The sequence below is a fragment of the Corvus kubaryi genome, unplaced genomic scaffold (assembly GCF_017639235.1).
Source record: "Corvus kubaryi isolate FWS band 111438036 unplaced genomic scaffold, C.kubaryi_AGA036_p1.0 68, whole genome shotgun sequence".
Lineage (NCBI taxonomy): Eukaryota > Metazoa > Chordata > Aves > Passeriformes > Corvidae > Corvus > Corvus kubaryi.
The window spans coordinates 7,166,907-7,185,842 of NW_024582056.1; the positions used below are offsets into that span (position 1 = coordinate 7,166,907).

The 18,936-nt window shown below is 42.5% G+C and overlaps 1 protein-coding gene across 1 annotated transcript in view; it reads left to right on the plus strand.

Moving 5' to 3' along the window:
* MYO10 (myosin X) overlaps positions 1–18,936 on the plus strand; it is a 162,435-nt gene that overhangs the window by 59,922 nt on the left and 83,577 nt on the right. The window contains exon 3 of the mRNA XM_042048727.1: positions 12,062–12,220. Coding sequence (XP_041904661.1) covers positions 12,062–12,220 — 159 coding nt within the window. The remainder of the gene's footprint in view (positions 1–12,061; positions 12,221–18,936) is intronic.

The window sequence follows — 18,936 nt, forward strand, 5'->3', positions numbered from 1 at the left end:
TTGCAGCTAACAGTGCTGGGAAGGTGGGGGGATGGAGAGCCAGTCCCCATTATGCGGGTTTGGGAAGTTTCAGATTTCCTTGCTGAGCGCTGTTGGGGCTCTCCAGGACAGTTCAGCCTAACATGTTGGTGGGCACCTTGTAGCGAGGATAACATGCAAGTATGAGAGCCCTGAGAGTCTTGAAGCTTTAAGTTTTGCTGTGTGGCACAGCTAGCAAAGGGCCTGGGTAGCTTTTTAGGAGGAATTCCTGGTTGAAGAGAGTGAAACAAGGCCTTAGTGCAACGTGCTGGCTGACCCACAGCTCTTCTCCAGGAGCTGTCAGTGGTCATCTGCTGAGACTGCTGCTGTTGTCTGAACACACTGGTCCTGGAGAAAAGTAAGACTCCAAGGGCAGAATATGCTCTCTAGAGCTGTAAAATAAGATGGCTTTGTGCTTTTTTGAAAATAATGTTTATGGTGATTTTTGATGCTGCAATCTCTTTGATTAGTTAACCTATCAGAATATATTATTAAGAAAAGCCCAAGTTTTTGCTTACTGCATAGAAATTCAGAATTATTCCAGCTTCTTTCTCCTTTCTCCCACCTTTCACCTGTCAGTTACTATTTTTGCCAAGTCGCCTGAGCAGCGGTAGGAGCAGAGGGACCCCCTGCCCTCTGCAGTGACCTGTGGTTGTCTGCTGGTAGGGAGGCAAGGTCCCTTGCTCCTTCCCTCCGCAGACACAGAGTCCTTTGTCATGGTCCTGCTAGCAGGGCATGCGAGAGCAGTGCCTCTCAGGAGGGATTATTGCATATTATTATTGCAGACTTGGGCAGCCAACCTGCAGTAATCATGCACTGGCAGGTTCCTGTCCAGCATGTGGAAGCTGGGATGTCTATTTTTTTAATTCTAGACTGAAGCTGACAATCTGGTGTGCAGCCATCCCCCTGTCTTCTGGGAGAAACAGGAGTGTGAGGCACCCCAAGTTGGTGCAGGATGTCCTGGGAAGAGCAGCATAGCCCTGCTTAGCCACAGAAACAGCACTGTGAACGAGGTTGTTGGGGTTCAGTGTCTCAGCCTCTGAGAAGAGGGGTTCACTGGGGTGCAGAGCTGAAGCTGATCTTCTCTGTATCTCCGGTAAAGCCAATAAATCCATGCCTGCTGCATGAAGCTTTCTGTTGTGGCCTTTTACCCCTTTTGGCCCCGCCATGGATTGTGGTGAGCTTCATTACTGGGCCCAGGGAGATCAACAGGGAAGCTGAGGGAATGATGAATCCCTTCCTAGACCCAGGCTAGTTCTACACATGGACTGTCACATGCTGCTGGACCACGCGTCCTGGGATCCTTGTTAACACACACTGGTAGGAGGAAACTACTCATGCTGTGTGAAGCCAGCTGAGATTCAGTTCCAGCCTAGACTATGAAACAGGGCTAAAGCCTCTTCTGTCCCAAGAAAGTGCTGCTCCTGCCAATGGTCATAAATGGCACTGGCTAATTCTGAGTGTGGATAAACCACCTGCACTTTTTTTTTTTTTTTTTTTAATTTGACTGTGCTTCCATGCTAGCAAAAAATAATCTGTTGATATTTAGGGTGCCTTCTCAGGCAGGGGAAACTATGCTGTTTCAACAACTATGCTGTTGTGGAACCCAACACTAACTTTGGTAGGTTAAAAGGCAGCTTTGGACACCTGCTGAGAGCTGGTCTGTCGCTGCCTACAGAGTAATTACAATTAACTCTGCATGTCAGAACCAGGCACATAAATAAGAATTGGTCACCTCCTCCCACGGTTGTCTAAAGTCACCTTCCAGTTATCTTAGGTCACACCTGGAAAAAATCCCAGTTGCTGTTCAGCTGAATTAATGGCTGTAGTGACAGAGGGAGTGGCCTTACTGTTTCTCCTCAGATAGCATTTCCTGAAAGCCTGATGAATTGTTTTCAGATCAGCACACATGGTAAAAGTTAACTTTGAAATGGCATAGCCCTGTTGACTAAGCTGCTATAGAAACTGTACTGTGTGCTTAGGTCTGGGGGAAATGCCCAGTGTTTCATGTTCACCTGCCCATAATTCTGCTTTGGGCGTTCTCCATTGTGTGTGATGGGTCATCATGTCCATATTTGTTTCCATGGGTAGACATCCTTAGGAGCTTACTGTATTCAGGGCTTCAGTTCCTCCTTTTCCACATCTTGCCCTCTCTCTCCTCCCCAAAGTGTGAGTTACCATTGTAAACCTACAAGTTTTCGGGGAAGGCAAGTTGAGTAGACAGTTACATCATTTAAAGGACCGCTTTGAGCTGTAGATAAAATATGCCCTTGGCTGTCTTCCTAGCAGTGTAGCAGTAAACCTCTCACCGCAGGCAACCTGCAGGAACAGCAGGTAGTAAATGCTGGCTTAATGAAAAGCCCCTCTGATCCTTTAAAGAGGAGAAAAGAGTGAGTGAGGGGCTGATGTTCAAGCTGGGGTTGTACCCAGTTCGTATTTTCTGGGCTTGAGCAACAGTAAGTAGTGCCAGGGGTGTGGGTGGGAGTGTGGTGTGCCAGTAAAGGGGAGGGGTTGGATTGTCATTACAAGGCAATTAGGGATACTGTAGAAATGCCGTTTTGTAATATTGTAGAAAAAAAGATCAAAAGTTAACTTTAATAAGAAATATAAAAGGGCTTTTGCTGTCTTCTAAAACAAATAATTCATGCTTCAATTTGGACTTAGGCTTTCACAAGAGGAAATTACATGAAGGTTAGGTCAGATATTAGGGGTAGAATCTTCACCCAGAGGGTGGTTGGGCACTTGAACAGGCTTCCCAGGGAAATGGTCATGGCACCAAGCCTGACAGAGTTCAAGGAGCATCTGGACAATGCTGTTAGTCACATGATTTAGTTTTAGGTAGTTCTGCAAGGAACAGGGAGCTCAATTCCATGATCCCTAAGGGTCTGTCTCAACTTGAGATAGTCCGTGATCTCTGCAAACTGATACAGAGCTTTGTACTGTCTCTCATTTAGATTTTTTATGCTTGTAACATAAAGGTAAAAAAACCTTAAAACTAATTATTTTTTTAAACAAATATGAGAGTAGACCCTTATCTAAACTTTATTGGAGTGGGTTCAAAAAAACTTGAAAATTAATCCTTCAAAGATAATTTCAAGCTTCCCCAGTTCACTCTCATGTCAATCTCTTGCCTATTCTGTTTCTCTGAAAACATGTCAATACGTAAAGATTCCAAAGGTGTTTCTTTACATTACGGCAGGAAGGTCCTAGAGGAGCAGGCACATTGCTGTTGTGAACAAAGGGTTGTTTGATTAAAAAGCTGAATACAATCAAATATTGTTGCTGTGAGGCATACAGTACTTACACTAGCAAAAATCAAGCCAAGTTTTGGAGAAATTAAAAAAAAAATAACCAAGGGAAACATAAATTGAGGAGTCTATAGTTAGAAGTTGTCAGGAGATCTGAAAAGTGAGATTGTGTGTTTATGAACTTCTTTATGCATATGCAAGTTGCCATGTCTTTAATTCACAGTACAGCTTTAAAAATGGTCAGTGCAGAGCGTTTTTTTGCCCTCAGCACTGGATTCATGACTAATGCCTGCCAGTATCCTATATTATTCTATTGCCCCAATATATTTAGAGCGTCTCACAGAACATTTACACTCCTGTTTCAAGTACAAGCATTAATTTGTTGTCTGACAACCCTTTTGTGTTACCTGTGACATTTGGTACTCCCTTGGGTGTGGGCAGAACAGATAGGGAACCACTTGACTGACAGCCAGACTGAGGTGCTCCTCTGTTGGTGTTTCAGGGACTGGACACTTTAAATTCCAAATGAAATGCATGTGTGGGTTGGAAAGCAAGTTCTTACCTTGCTAGCTGGGACAAGGTGGTTCCAAAGGGACAGATCTCCCTATGGGGAGGTGGTGGGCAGGAGAGGGCACCAGGAGGGAAACTGGGACCATAATGGCAAGGGGAAGAGGCGTGGGGGAGGGAGGAGAAATAACTGGAAATAGGGGAGGTTTTGCAAGAGGAATGCAGAGGTGGAGTTGGTGGTGGAAAGCCCTGGAGGAGAAGCATGCTTTGCTCTGTTTCCAGAGGTGTAAGACTTGCAGGAGGAGAAGGTGTGAGCGAATTGGGTCTGGGAGGTTACTGCTTGAGCCTCTGTGGGGTGATGTCTTTCAGGATGGAGGTGGTTGAGGGCTGTAAGACCTTGCAGTCCTGCCTGGTGCATTGCTGTGGCAGCGCACTGGGTCATGCTGCCAGTAGCCAAGTGCTGTCTGAGCTGGCTCTTCTCCAGCCTGGCTCCTGGCCAGGTCGGTTGTCTCACGGCTGGCGTGAGGGTGGCCCTGGCGCTGGAGCCTGCTGGGGTGCTCCCGCAGGTCTGCCAGCTCTTGACACCCAGCCAGTACTGAGTGAGTGAGCCACGAGCTGGAGCACAACCTCTGGTGTCTGGCTGCATCTAACCAGAGCTGAGGCGTTGGTTGCTCCCTGGTAGGAGGGGTGAAGGAAACCTAAGCCCTAAATTGTCTCAGTACATGGAAATTTGCTGTGAAGACCACCCATTTCCATGCAAAACCCTTTCTTCTGGGTCTGTTTGCTTTTTATTCCCTCCCAGCCCTCTGCAGCAGCAGCCTTGTAGGGGAAGCACCCCAGCCCAGTGGCTGTGGTCCTCCTGTGCAGGGGCACCAGCTTTCACTGGGTTGATGCCAGAACCTTTCATCCATTACAGCTCGTGTTATGGCAGAGCCTCCTTGTTTTGGCAATAATACAGTGGTGACAAGTGCCACAAACTTTCCTGATGGGAAATTCCTATCAGGCAACTGTGCCTGGCAGCAACTCCCTAGGTAGCTCCTGGTCCCCTTGTGCCTGACTTCGTGCAGGACAATTCCTACAGAGTTTGGGCACCACTGGCACCTGCAGGCCGTGGGGCTACACCGGCAGCCCAGGCAGGGTCAGTTCATGAAAAGTATTGGGGTGAGAAGAATGTAGAGGGATGAGGCCAAAAGGCTCACAATGGCATTGCTCACGTTTTGTTTGGAATCCTGGAGAGCATCACTGGAGCATCATTTTCTCTAGCGAGCCTTTGTTTGGGACAAGGCTTGCTCTACAGGGATGGTCCTTCAGAGCTCCCGTAAAAACATTGCCTCTGATTTCACTGCTGCAGAGTTGCACACAGGCTGCTCCTATTCCAGTCTTGGAGACAGTCCAGTCAGCTATCTCCAGGGCTCTTTCCTTTTTTTTTTTTGGTTTTTAGAAAAAAAGACCTATTGAGATTAATTGCTTTGTGTCTCATAAAAGCTGGTATAATTTGTAGGCTGCTTATTGACCATAGTTGTTCCACTTCTTGATAGTGGGGCATATTATTCAAATTTGGCTTTGTTCATTCAATTGCAAGTAGTCATTGTTTATTTCTATGAATCATGAAATAAATACAAATTGGAAACTGAGAGTTTCACTTGAGTTGTAAGTAACACTGAGAGGAAAGTTAATGCTTTCAGTGCCTGGCATTATCCATAGACACGCTTTTCCACTATGTGGAAAATGATGGATAAGGGGTGAGAGTTTTTAGTGTTCTGGTCTTCCTCCTGAGGAGACCATCAGTTTTCACCCTCTTGTCCTTTGAGCTCGGTAAGGTGATGTGCAGTGAAAGCAAAAGGAGTTACTGCCATTACATCTGTTTACTGGGTTCTGCTTACAGTAATACTGATTTGGGAGTGCCTTTGGTGGGGTGTTCCGAAACAGATGGAGGATTGGGAACATGGGCCCAGAGCTTCTGTTTCTCTGCTACAAGACAGGATCTGCTCCCTGTCTAATCTCGCAGTGATGTGTGGGTCAGAGCCTCCTCCCTGGGTTGCTGTGTGGCCAGAGCTGCTCAGACCTCGCTGCTGACTGGCTGCCTGTCAGGGAGCTGAAGACACATGCTGAGGTACGTGTCCTGTGTCCTGCCCTTGGACTGCTTCACTTGGTCCAACATTCTGGGAAAGCAGCTGCAATTCTCCCACTTCTTGTCCACAGACAGAAAGGAGCACTTCTGCATGGTGAAGAAGATGCTGCTGACATGTGAGGAGTGTTGCACATTTTCTGTAGTACTGCAGTTGCAGTATTTATAGGTGGGCTTCTTAAACTTCGAGCTTTGCGATATCTGCAGGTGCTGTAAGTTAGACAAGGTCACTTAGAAAGAAAGTTTAATTAAAGATGCACCTTCTTGTTTTTTTCTTGTAAGAATTACAGGGACTGCCTAGAGGCTTATCTTACAGTAGTATGATCTTGGTAAAATGGATGTGTTTAGTTCTAATTAAATTTCTTAATTGTCTGTGTAGGGAAGCCCAATTGAAGGGTCATAAGTGCTGAACCTGTAATTAGAAGCTTGTTTGTACTTGATGACAGAGCTTGTCTATGAGTGAAAATGGTTTAGAGAATGGAGTAAACTTGAAATACCTCTTGTGGAATGGGCATTAGGTGGGAAGTGTTGATCAGACAAGATTGTTGACAGTGGTCAGCACGTAGGGGAACAACAAAGAGGCACAATTGAGTGGGTTGCTGAGCTCTGCTGTGGCACTGACCAGGGCTGTCATCCTGGCAGCATGCTTCCCCACACTGTGGAGCTTGGGAGCAAAAGGGGATATTCTGAGTGGGTGTGAGAACCTGAAAGTTGTAGTAGGAAAGACATTCGGGGAGATGCTGGAAACCATTGGTGGTGCTGTCGCTGCTGGAGGCTGGGGAGAGGGTGAGGAAGGCTTCAGGACAGGCTCCCAGCACTTGAACCTGGGAGCAGCTACTGACACAGATGTCCCAGGCCCCGACGAGTCTGAGAAGTGATATGAAATGGGGACTGAGAGGAAGGGTTTGGAAGGGGGTTGATCGATAGGAGGAAGAACAAAGACTGAAAACGGCAGGAACCAAAGTGAGCAGAGGGTAAGGATAAAGTGTAGGATTACCACAATTTACAGGCTGTGTACTACTCAACTGATTGGGTAGATACAGTGATGTGCAGAGTGGGCATTTAGAGGTTTTCCATTAGAGATGCAGATTAACATCTAACAGGTAAGGGGGGCCAGGGAGTGCGGTAGTTCCCAACATAAAAGGGGGAGAATTTTACAAAACAGGTGGGAAATAGGCTGATTCTCAGTTGATGTGTGTATGGGATAGTTGCTTGAAGAAAAGGCCAGTTAGTCACAGATAGCGGATTGGTAATATTTTTTCCTGACATAAATACTTTACATAAAATTATTTCATTTTCCTTCATAGTTTCATAGGTAAGAGACTTCATTGTGGAGTTTTCTGGTTACTTTGATAGAGATTAAATTACATTGCATCAAAGCAAGCCTTGGGCCCTGGTACATCTTGTTGCCTGAAAGATTATTTTGGAACAATGCAGTGAGTGTCTAAGGTCAACTGTTACAGAAAAATAGTAAATTATTGGACAAAAACATTACTTGGGTCACCCTCTTGTCATGATTAACTGTAGAATTTTAAAATGTCAATAGTTGTTCTGCTTTACATTTGATCTTAAATTACTTCAGATTTTATCAAGAGAGCATCCTTGTCCTGTATTTTAAGTATCTAATTAGACAGTAGCTCTCTCCAGGAAAAAAAAGAGTAAAATACTATATTTTTATTTTTGTTTTTAATCTCTGGGTCCTTGGGCTTGTCATGATTTATTTTGCTCCCTGGAACACCGCATTCCACAGCTTGTAATAGCCTCCTTTTTCTGCTTGGACTCATCTATAAAGACATTTTGTAAGATTTATTGCATTCTTTTAACTTCTAAACATGAGGGAAACACAAATAATGATCCTCAGTTCAGACCAACAGCAGAGAATAAAAAAAAGAATTGATATTTTAAAGTGGGTGTTTGTCTGTACAGTCCTGTATGTTTTGCTGGGCTATGCTCATCTCTGCTGTGGGGTAGGTGACAAGAAGCAAAAAGATGCCTGAGAAAACAGAGAGCAATGATGTAGTGAACGTATGGGCCAAGTCCTCTGGCGCTGCTCTTGAGTCATGGATTTTCGTGGCCATCACAGTAACCATTGCGATTAACCCTGTGAAGAGTTCACATGGGGCAGTCCATGGGACAGCAACAGGAAGACTGTGGGCTTTACTTTTTGGGTCAATTAGTTTTGCTTTCTGGTTCTTGTGGGCTGCCCAGATGCTGTAGCAGTTGGTTTACTAATATCATAGGAATTATTGAAAAAATTGTGGTTGTTTGGCTGTGTATTTTTAGTTTGTAAACCTGTCTCTCAGATGACTTCTGTACAATAGATCTTTGTCTTTGCTTTCCCTGTCCTACTGAATTTTATGTTTTCCATATTTTACATTATCCCTCTGGTTATATGGATTTAAGCAACTTAATTTAAATTGAGTGTGTGACAAGACTTTAGTATTTCTGGTTCATGTGTTTGCATATCAGGATTATCTTCTGTAAGACCCTGCAGTTTATATACTACACTGAGGATTGATAAAAGCATTTTCTTGTGCAGAAACAGGCAGCAGAGGGAGCTTGGTTGCTTTGTGTCTGCTACCCCTACCAAGAAGCCCTCTTGATTTATTGGAACAACACTGGCAACAGGGACATGCTAAGCTGCATAACCATTCCCAAGCAGGCAGTACTTGGCATCAGTCAGGCAGTACCACGTTCAGCATGTGCTACTAATGGCAAAGCTATGGCAGGTGACTGACTGGCACGGTTGCTGCCCACGTGGTGGGTAATGGGTCAGCTGTGTAGAAGGGGCTGTTTCAAAATGCTTGCAATATGTGAACTCTTCATTAGATGACCTTGCACATTTTCAGAAAGCAGTTTCAGTAGTGATCTAGCTCACATCAGGGCTTCCAAGGTGCATATGAGCCTACTTCTGCCTTTAAATAAAAATCTCACAGAAATCTCACTAAAACAACAAAGGTTGTAATTGAAATACCGACTTGTTGATCAGGAAACCTTTGGAATACCTTCTGCCTTCCTCCTATACAATGTGGGTCATCAGCACCAGACTGAAACCCCGTCTCCGTGTGAAAAACACCCTGAGAGATTCAGTTGTGTATGGGCTCCATGCAGGCTGGAAACCTTGAGTGCAACTTGTAGCTTTTGCAAGAAGTGGGGGTTGTGTGGGTTTTTTGATGTACATAAGCACTTAATTCAGCATTCTCTTAAACTCATTTGACTCAGCTGTTGTGAAATCCCTTGATGCCATTTAATGAACTGATCCAAGCAGGGATTTTTTAAATTTGGCATCGTGTCACAAAATGGCACCATAAGAGAGAAAGCATGTGTACTCCTGTTGTTGAGAGCCTATTTTGACATACTTTGCTCATGTTAATAAATTGTATTACAAATTACATCTTTTGTTGAAACATAATTTCCATTAGATCTTGAGCTTGGGGTGTTTATTTTGTGCAGAAAGTTAATTTTATATTGTTTTGTTGTATTTCCCTTAAATGGAAGGCTTGAAAGACAACTTTTTTTTTTTTTCCTCATGTGCCAGATTAATTGTGCAAGATAGCATTGGTCCCCTGGCTTTCTAGGCCGCTTCCTCATTTGGGTCTCTTTTTGGCATGTTCATCACAGCACTAGGAAGCCGTGGTAGGGACAGCAGGGCAGTTTTGAAAGGTTCTCCTTTCCCAGTGAAATGCACTTGACTGTTGTTAGGCTCAGTTTGCTGTTTTGTCTTATATTTCTTGAGCTTGTTCTTTTTGTTGTTGTTCTTTGAGTTGGTCCATCCTATCTCAACCTCGAATTTTCATTTCCATAATAACATTGAGAGTTCTTATTTTGCATGCTGTCTCTTTAAGGTTTAATTTAGAGTTCTCCATGCATTCAGCATGTTTGTTATCTTGAACCATTTATATCTAGAAAGGAAAGAAGTTTTTGCTGAATTCTCATTTAGGCTTGTCTTAAATCTTATTCTAGTTTCCTGCATATTTCACTTGACCTTCCAGAAATGCTGGGAGGGTCCTTGAGGATGGATGTTCCTGCACTCTGCCCACAGGGTCCTCTTGAAGTTCAGGAGCCAACTTGGTTGTCTTCCTGTTCTTCGTGCTGACCCTGCAGAATGGCTCTGGGTTCCTATTTCCTGAGGATGTCAAGTGCTGTAATATTTCATAACATGATCTTCTAGTTAGTAATGATAAAGTTCAAGGTAGTTTTTCCACGTCCTTATCCTAATAAAGACGTGATTCAGGATGAAATAAAACAAAGCTGGCCTTTCAGAGCTTGAGCAACAGGGCTCGAAAAGAAGCTGTTTTAAGGAGATGAGGTCTATACATGTGATCCCTCTCTCATGACTTTGATCTTGTTAGATGATTTTGATCAAGTTTTATGGAGGGTTTAAGAAATATAAGGGATGCATGGTTCTGGCAAAAATTAAAAATAAAGGAAAAGTAGCTACCCGGTGTTGAAGAAAAGGTCCTCCTTCTTTCTAATTTGGTTGACAGCCATTATTAGAAGTTGGTGTGTTTTCTAGCTGAGTGATGCACAGTCCTGTCTCTGAGTCAGCTCACAGAACAATTTCCTCACATACCCTGTTGATGTCTGGGATGCCTCCCAGCTCCTTTCAGAAATTTCTTCCGCAGATCTCCTTTCTTCCTCAGCCTTCCTTCAGTATGCTTTGTGCTGGTGCAAATGACATCTCTAATGGTCTGATGGCCTGTGCCAGCATTTGTTATGCTTAGAGTACTATTATAATGAAGAAATATCTTCAGGCAGTACTCCTCTGTCAGCTGTTAGGATATCCAAGTACAGAGGTCTGGTGTTCAGTCTGATCTGCCTTCAGCCTCTTGCGTCTTCAGCCTCTCTTTCTCGTTTGTCTCAGCAGGACAGACAACATCACTGTTTTTCTGGATGGCCTCCTACGATGACACTTGTTCAGTCTTTTATTGCCAGGAACATACATAAGGTTTTATGCTGAAAAACCTCTGAGGGGTTTCCTCCTGCTGTGCAGAGGTGGCCCCTTAGGCAGTGCTGCACAGCATGACCCCCAGCCTGCAGCAGCCTTCCCACAGTGCTTGCTGGTGCTTGGCTGACAGTTATGGCTCTGCTTCCGTCTGCTTCATAAATATTATTTTAAAGGATTTTGGAAGGGTTTGGGTTTTTCCTAATGTTCCACGTTAGTATTTCCACAAAGTATTTGCATTAATTCCACGCTTTGACTTTTTAACACTGAAATGGCGCCATTAGCAGGGACAAGTGTTGCCTGAGGAGCATTGGCTATGAGATGTGGGCATGTGTCTATAAGGATGAGGTGCCAAGATGTAAATTTGCAGGAAATGGGTTGCTGAATTCAAAATCAATTGCTTTATAGTCTTTCTTGGTGTTATTAGTATTCATAAAAGCTCAACTGGATTGAGGATGTGTACATCGTCTTCGCACATTTGTGATAGTTTTACAGAAGATATGTAGAAGTGTTTTCCAACCGAGTATTTAAATGGTGTCTTTTTTGGAGTTTTTATTGTTTGTTAAGAACTGGCTTCAGAAATTAGTCCCAAAAGTCAATTAAGAAATCTGTTGGCTTATTCATTTCTAAATATCTGCTGCACACAGAACTTAGAATGCAACTTGCATTAGGAGTAATGACTGTTTCCTGACTGGAGAATTGAATGGAAACATTTGAGTGGATTTCAGATCAAGCATATGAACACTTGCGGCCTATTAGAGCATTAATTTCAATTTGCTGTTTTGCACAGTCAAACTTTTCCTCCCAGAATAATTTGAATGTAAGTGGGTTTTACTGTAAGAGGTGTTTTTTTGTTTGTCTGGTTTGGTATTTTTGGGAATGGTTATTGCTTGGTTTGTTTTTCTCTTGATAAAGTCCAGCAGTAGTCCAGTGTGAAACAAGGTTGCATTTGCCCTTGAACAGGAAAAGTCCTTACAGTCCTCAAGTGCACTGTCAGTATGTGCTAGTTTCTTATGACCCATGTAGGTGTTTGGGGCTTCAGACAGTGTCAGAGAAGCTTTAGAGGAAGGTATCCCTGCCAGACTATTGTATTTTGCAAGTCTGCACACTAATAAGTTGGATAGGGGATATGAATGGGTATGAAAGCTCCATTCTCAGACAGGAGTTCTTGAATGTGTGCTCTGATCAATATTGGTTTTGTTTCCCCTCTTTCAGGTATTCACTTATAAACAGAGCACGATCACACACCAAAAAGTAACACCTATGCATCAAACAAGCACAGAGAGCGTGGAAGACATGGCAGCACTCGTAGATCTCCATGAAGGCTCCATTATGCACAACTTATTCCAGCGATATCAGCAAGATAAAATCTATGTAAGTTTTTTCTAAAATTAAGAAAAATATCCAGAGGGAATGTTTTTGTATGTGTAAGTGCTGTGTGTGTTTTGCTGTTCTGTGCTATCTCCTCTCCAAATGCTTTCCAGTTCCCTGTGTATCCACATAGAGCTGAAGCAGGCCTCATATAGTGACTTCTCATGCACAGCGATGGAAGGAGAAAGTAGCTCAGGCTGGACATGTAATCCCTTGGAAATCTTGAGAAACTGGCATGCTACATACACGTCTACACTTTCTATGACAGGGTTGTGTAAAGGACTTTCATTTTCCTCTTCTTCTTTAGACTCTCTGCCCCAACAACGTGTGCCGTGTATGTCACCAGAGAGGATGTGGTGGAACTTAGTCTGTCACTGCCGTTTGCGATCATGTTAAGCCAAGAACCAGTTCTGATCAGCTTCCCCTCTTGTGTTGTAGTAGAAAGATTGTTATGAAAGAAGCATACGATTGTCAAGCTGAGCATTTGTGCTGTTAAATACAGATAGTTGGAGTTGGGGGTCTATGAGAACAGACAGCTGTTTATCAGTTTCCAAAACTAGGAATTAGTCCACACAGAATTCCTTGTCTTAACTCTGTAATGAAGACTTCTATGATTAGATTTACCTGCTCCTTCAATGTTTTCATTAATCTTGAACTAACTAGATACAAGTCTTTCCTGAGTTTGGAACTGCACTAAACATGAGAAAGGTACAAGGAATATTAGCAGCTGCTACAGATTGCAAAATTGCACTTTTCAGTGAATCAATGGTTGGTCATTTTGATTTGGCTTTTTTTACTAATAATTGCAGAACACTATTTTTGTTTCATCATTATGTCTGGGCCCTTGATTTGACCATATACATGCTTTATTTCAAGCTTCTTCTACTGAGTTTGGCTGCTTATTTTTAAATATAAACATATCTAAGTGAAAAATTAAACTTTCCCCGTATTTAAGATTTGATAAAAATCAAAAAAGAGCACAAGGAAATAATACTCCTTTGCACATTATCGTAAAAGTGGCTTTTTAAAAGTGGTAAAAGCATGGAGAATCCTCAATACTGAGGTAGTTCTCTTTGCATAGGTCTTTATGTATATTTTTTTTCTCAAAACAAATGAACTGTTTTACATTTCAGAAAAATCGGCAAACAAAAAAAAAATAGCATAAATGAGCAATCCTGCATGTGCAAGGAAAAAAACATGTACTTGATAAAAGTTTAGTTTTCTACCAGTGTTGTTAGACTGAGTACATGTACTCAGTGTGAGTCAAAAGAAAAAAAAATTGTTTCATGGTGTGCATTCACATAGAGGTCACCCCCCCTTTTGAAAAGCATGAGGGTGATTTTTTTGATGAGGCATAGAACAGCCTGGTTCTGAAGAGACATGTCCTAGCTTCTTTCTTAGCTTGTCAAGGCAAGTTTAGGGAGTTCTGATCCTTGGTGCTTCGTGTGGTGTACGTTTTTCTAGACAAACAGGTTTGTGTGCTGGTAATGATGACAGATCTTCAGTTGCTACTGAGTATGCATTGTCCCTTCAGTGTTGCTAATTTAACTGCTTAATCGTTTGAATCCACCTGAAAAATTATGGAAAAGGTGGTTGGAAAAAAAGCTGTGTTTTGAAATGCTTGTGAAAGCCTCTCTGTTGCCCTGTATGTGTAACCAGGACCTCACTGAAGAAGCATCTTCTTTTCTCCATCCTCATTGGTACCCCACTCCTACTGCAGCAATAGTAGTGTTTTAGCAGGAAAGGACTTCAGGAACAAAAATCCCCCCAAAAGCTGATTGAATGTCTTGAATAATTTTATGAAAGTTCATAAATATAGGAGCATGTATTTTAGAAGGGGATGTTGTCATTGCAAAATGAGCTCTGTCATTTTAAGCCAAAATTTCTTCACTGTGTTGAGCAATTCAATGATATTTTAACGTTAAAAAACAAGAAAGGACCGAAGGTGCATTGTTTATCTTTGTTGAAGGTAACTTTGCAGCTGATTATTCAAACTTGCTTGATCATTTTGCTTTGAGACCAGACTAGTTCTAGTACAGGACAGTAGAAGCCATTGAAATTTATTCCAGGAGCAACCAAAATTTTCCAGAGTATACATTTGCCTTCTCCCTTGACCAGGAATTGCTTCATTATTGTAGTTCACATATGGTCTCTTGTATCTGCATCATCACCTTGGTGTACCTGGTGCATTAGGGATAAATTGGGAAGGCATGTGTCACTCTCCACTGTGGGCTCAGGGGCTGATCATCCCATTGAAAGACTTCTTGCCATCCTCCAATACAAACCACCAGACAATTACTGTGTTGTGGCTTTTAGCTTACAGATCCCTTTTTACCTCAGTTCTGTGCACCTCCTTGTCCATATCCTGTGTAGGGGGAAGAGATATGAGAAGGTTTATGCTGTCATTTTTTGAGTTCTATGCTTGTAGTATTACAAATGTATTAGTGTGGTTCTTGAGCATGGTAGCCTTTTGTCAGTGGCCTTGAGACCAGGAAGCACCTTTTTACCTTAATAAAGAATACACTTAGTTGGGGGTTTAAGTTTTGGGGCTTGCTTGTTCACACACATAAAAATTATATCAAGTGCAATGTGCTTAATTGTAGTGTAAAGCAGATATAATTTCAAAAGAAGTTGAATAGAAGAAGCAATTAAAGGGAAATTTAAAGTTATTTTCTCAGAAAGACAATTATTTATGCAGATCTTCCACTGTTAACTTGTGTGTTTTTCTGTATTTGAAGATCTGTTTCTTCAGCAATAAGCATTTAAATAAATATATGCAGATGTTTGAGCTCAGTTTACTCTTCCGTTACTTATTAACATTTTTGTCCCACATACTCATACCCCTGTTCCTAAACTTTTTACTACTTCCTAATTCATACTACAAAGTTACTTGCTATGGATGCCAAGTTTTGCCAAACGTGTCAGTGACTTTATTTGCTGCTGCCAACAACTGCAGCTGTAAAGGGTCAGTAGAGGATTTTCTATATTTCTTGATATCTCTTGGGGAGGGAAGAATATTGATTCAGATTACAGGTTATGTTTGTAGTGTGAATGATGCCTGGCTCTGAACATAATGAGTTGAGGCTCTCAGCTGAATCTGTGCTGTTTGCAAGAAGGTGAATGACAAAACGTTTTTCTTGTCTATGTGCAACCATCTTTTTGTATCAGTGTCAAGTCTGTTGACATCTGCTTGTGATATTTTTTGTCTGAAGTCCCATAAAATAGTGTGTGCTTTCCCTTTTTGGCCTGTGAGAAGCATAGGATATGCAAGTCCTTTTTTGATTCTTCCAGGCAGGCTACTGTCTGGTATTTTTTTCAGGCTTTGTTCTTAATACGGCATTTATCTGAATGTTTGGTTCCAGGCTATCACAACTTTTGTTGTCCAGAAAAGGACAAAAGTTAGAATGACAGTGATCATATGGTGCATGGGCTTCCAGTGTTACTTCATCTCCCATTTTGTTCCTATTGGGAACAACAGTGGGTGATCCAGCTGTGGACATCAGCATGCAAGTTTTAATGCTCATCTTTGAATGCTCTGATTAGCTTGCATGCTAGACTGGTATGTGGCAAAATATGGAAAGATAAACACTAGTGCTAAAAATGGAAGGTGCCTGCATTTGGAAACAGAGCCATTTGTGAAGGCATTTTGGGGGATTTGGTCACCTCTGAAGCAAGACCATCACAGGGCATGTGGTGTGGAGAGGGCAAGTGCTGCAGCAGCCACTCTTGTTGACGTTCAAAGGCAAGTTGTTCCCAAGCTGTTGATTCTGGTTTACTTTTAGTTAAGTACACACTGCGGAGCAGACTGGCTTAGCCTTGGAGAGAATGCCATAAACCACACAGCATGGATTGTGCTGTGAGTTGCACAAATTATGGTGTTTGGGCTGGCTCTGGGATGAGCTGCAGTTGTCTTGTCTCTGGCCAGTGGTTGATTACTGATGCAGGTAATCAAATTTCCAAGAGCAGAGCAGAGGATGAGAGAGCAGCTTTTGCTGAGGTGAGAGGCAGGTTGGAAATAACTGCAGTATATATTGTGCAGGTCAGTCCAGAGGCTTTCAGCGTCATATCTACCCTCATTTGCATGAGTTCAAGCAATAAACAAGTTTCAAAGCACTTTTCATTAGACTTTTCCTTTTGAATTAAGAAATGCTAGGTAGGCACATTCCCCTTTGAAGCGATGATGATTTGACATGTGCCTGTCTTGTTTAGGTGGAGGATGTGCACGATGCCCAGAGCGGCATTCTGCTTGGGCTGCGGGGTGGCGGTCCCTCGGCCACCCTCCCCTGATGTGGGGAGAGTGACCTCCAAGTTGTCCAGCAGTTGGGTGTGGTGGCCAGGAAGGGTGAGGGACAGCACAACCTATTTTTGCTCACTCTCAAATTAGGACTGCAGCTTGCCCACTGATAATTATAACCATCTGTTATGCTTGTGTGCATATGTATGAAAAGTTCTGTACCAGCCACGTCGACATATACTGCTGTACCAGCCACATCCACATCAGAGGGAGGATGATGGTAATTAGGAGCTCAGTTTTCATGGCTGGCTTCCCTTCAGCTGAAGCAACAAACATAGAATAACTTGAATGAAAAAGCAACATTTACCCGTTTTTAAAAAGGTGTTAAACTGGAAAAGTTGTCCATTCCCTGACAAGGTTGTTGCAGAGCTCCTAGCCACTTCATTGTACAGAATGCTCAGTTCTGTCCATTCTTAAAAGGTATTTTCAGTTATTCATGCATTGATTTTTAAATCTATTAATGTTTATTTACTTAAGCAGCGTGTTCAGTTGTAGTTTTTTAAGCTTCCAGTAATTAGATAATTTATCTCCCTCGAAGTCATGAGGGCTCCCAGAGGCAACTAGTTGATGTTTGTGCAGTATTAATCAATAATCACCAGAGGGGTTTTTTCAAATTCTGTTTGCAGACACAGGCACTTTGGTATCTAGGTCAGTTGCTCTCTGTGACTTGTTTTTCTAGGTTTTTGCCTGTTTGGGTTTTTTTTCTGAGCACAGTAAAACTCCTTTTGGATCCAGTGCAGTTGCTCTGCACCGTGTTGCGATGGTCAGCAGGAAGTGGATGTTGCTGCAGGTTACAGTGAGAAAATAGCGGGGCACACTAAAGTCCTGGTTGATTAAATGCGCAGACATGATTCATACACTTTGGTAGTATTCCTGCTCAGGTGTCCTCTAACATTGACACAAGTTGTAGGTGAAGGCAGAGAAACAAAGGAAGATTGGTAGAAGCTAATAGAATCATAGAATCACTGATGTTGGAAAGGACCTCCAATGTCTTCAAGGCCAACCTTTGACTCAATACTACTTCCATAAATATCACTAAACCATAGTCCCAAAGTGTTTACTAATAAAGTCAAAACCTCATGACTGGTTTCTTAAATGGAAAAAGTTGGACACTGTGTGGAAACTGAACCTAAAAAGAATGTATATCATGGACCCCTACAATATCCTGGACAGCTCAACAGCCTTGGTCTTCAGCCTGTCATGTGCCTTGTTATAAATTAATGTGGGCCGTGGACTTAAAAAAACCCAGACAATGGTACACAGAAACTGTGTCAGTAATTAGTACCATAAAACATGTATATAAATACAGTACATGTCCATTTAAACTAAGCCCTTAGTTATTACACTAGCCCCTAGAACCACATTTATCCTGGTCTCGTCTGCAATCCAACTGTGGCTGCATGGTTCCTCTCCAGAGGCATCCAGTGCTGTAGAGCAGTCCCAGGTTTGCAGGATCTGCTCTGTGGTCACTGAGGAAACTGCTGTTTATTTAATTGCTCCACTTTTACAGTAAAGAAATCTTAAAAGTATGCTGATGAGTCACAGTGGTTTTCACGCCTTCCCGTGCTACTGGGCAGATGGGGAAAATTCTTGCCACCAGCTCTTTCCATGGAAGTGTGGAGAGCAGAGAACACTGTTGCTAAGAATGCATGACAAATGTCTGTACTTAGCTACTTACCTCCATAATTAGAATGTTATGCTTGCACACATCAGATAATGTTTTCAAATGCAGTTCAAAGTGAGTTCCTGTCTCCAAGCATTAATTACAGCTTCCATTTCACATCTGTTACTAGAGAGCAGCAGACAAAGATCTATAAAAACACAGCAGGCTTTTAATTGGAAATCTAGTGAAATTTATTTATGGTGATTGTTATTTCTAAAGGCTGGTCAGTTATATAGATCAACAATTGTCTACCAAAGGAAAATTATCATTGTTTTTTATTTGGTTTTCTTTTTTTTAAATATGTGTTAGTGGAAAAACATAGCTGTAATGACATGAGAAGTAAACAAATGCCATCAGTTGGTTAACCAACCTTGCTTCTGACTTCCTCCATACTGCATGACTTGTGGAACTCCTAATAGTTATAATAACAACAACAATAAAGAGTGCTTGTCTGAACTTCGTCCTCACAACTGAAAATACTGGGGTTTTAAAGGTGCGTGTTTTCAGATCTTAGGAAGTATTTCAGCCTGGGGTGTTGTGATCAATGCGATACCATTAAAAGGGGAGCTTCTCAGAAAGGTGTGTGTCGCTGAATGCACTATGATGCGTGCCACAGCTACGCAAACATTTTGCAGTGTGTGCAGTGGCCGCTACATGTGCGCAACCCCTGCACAAACACATTTATATTACGGGTTGTAGCACATTAGGTGTTCTTGGTAACCTGCTGGGTGTACACACTGCAGTGAGGATCCTACCTGCTAG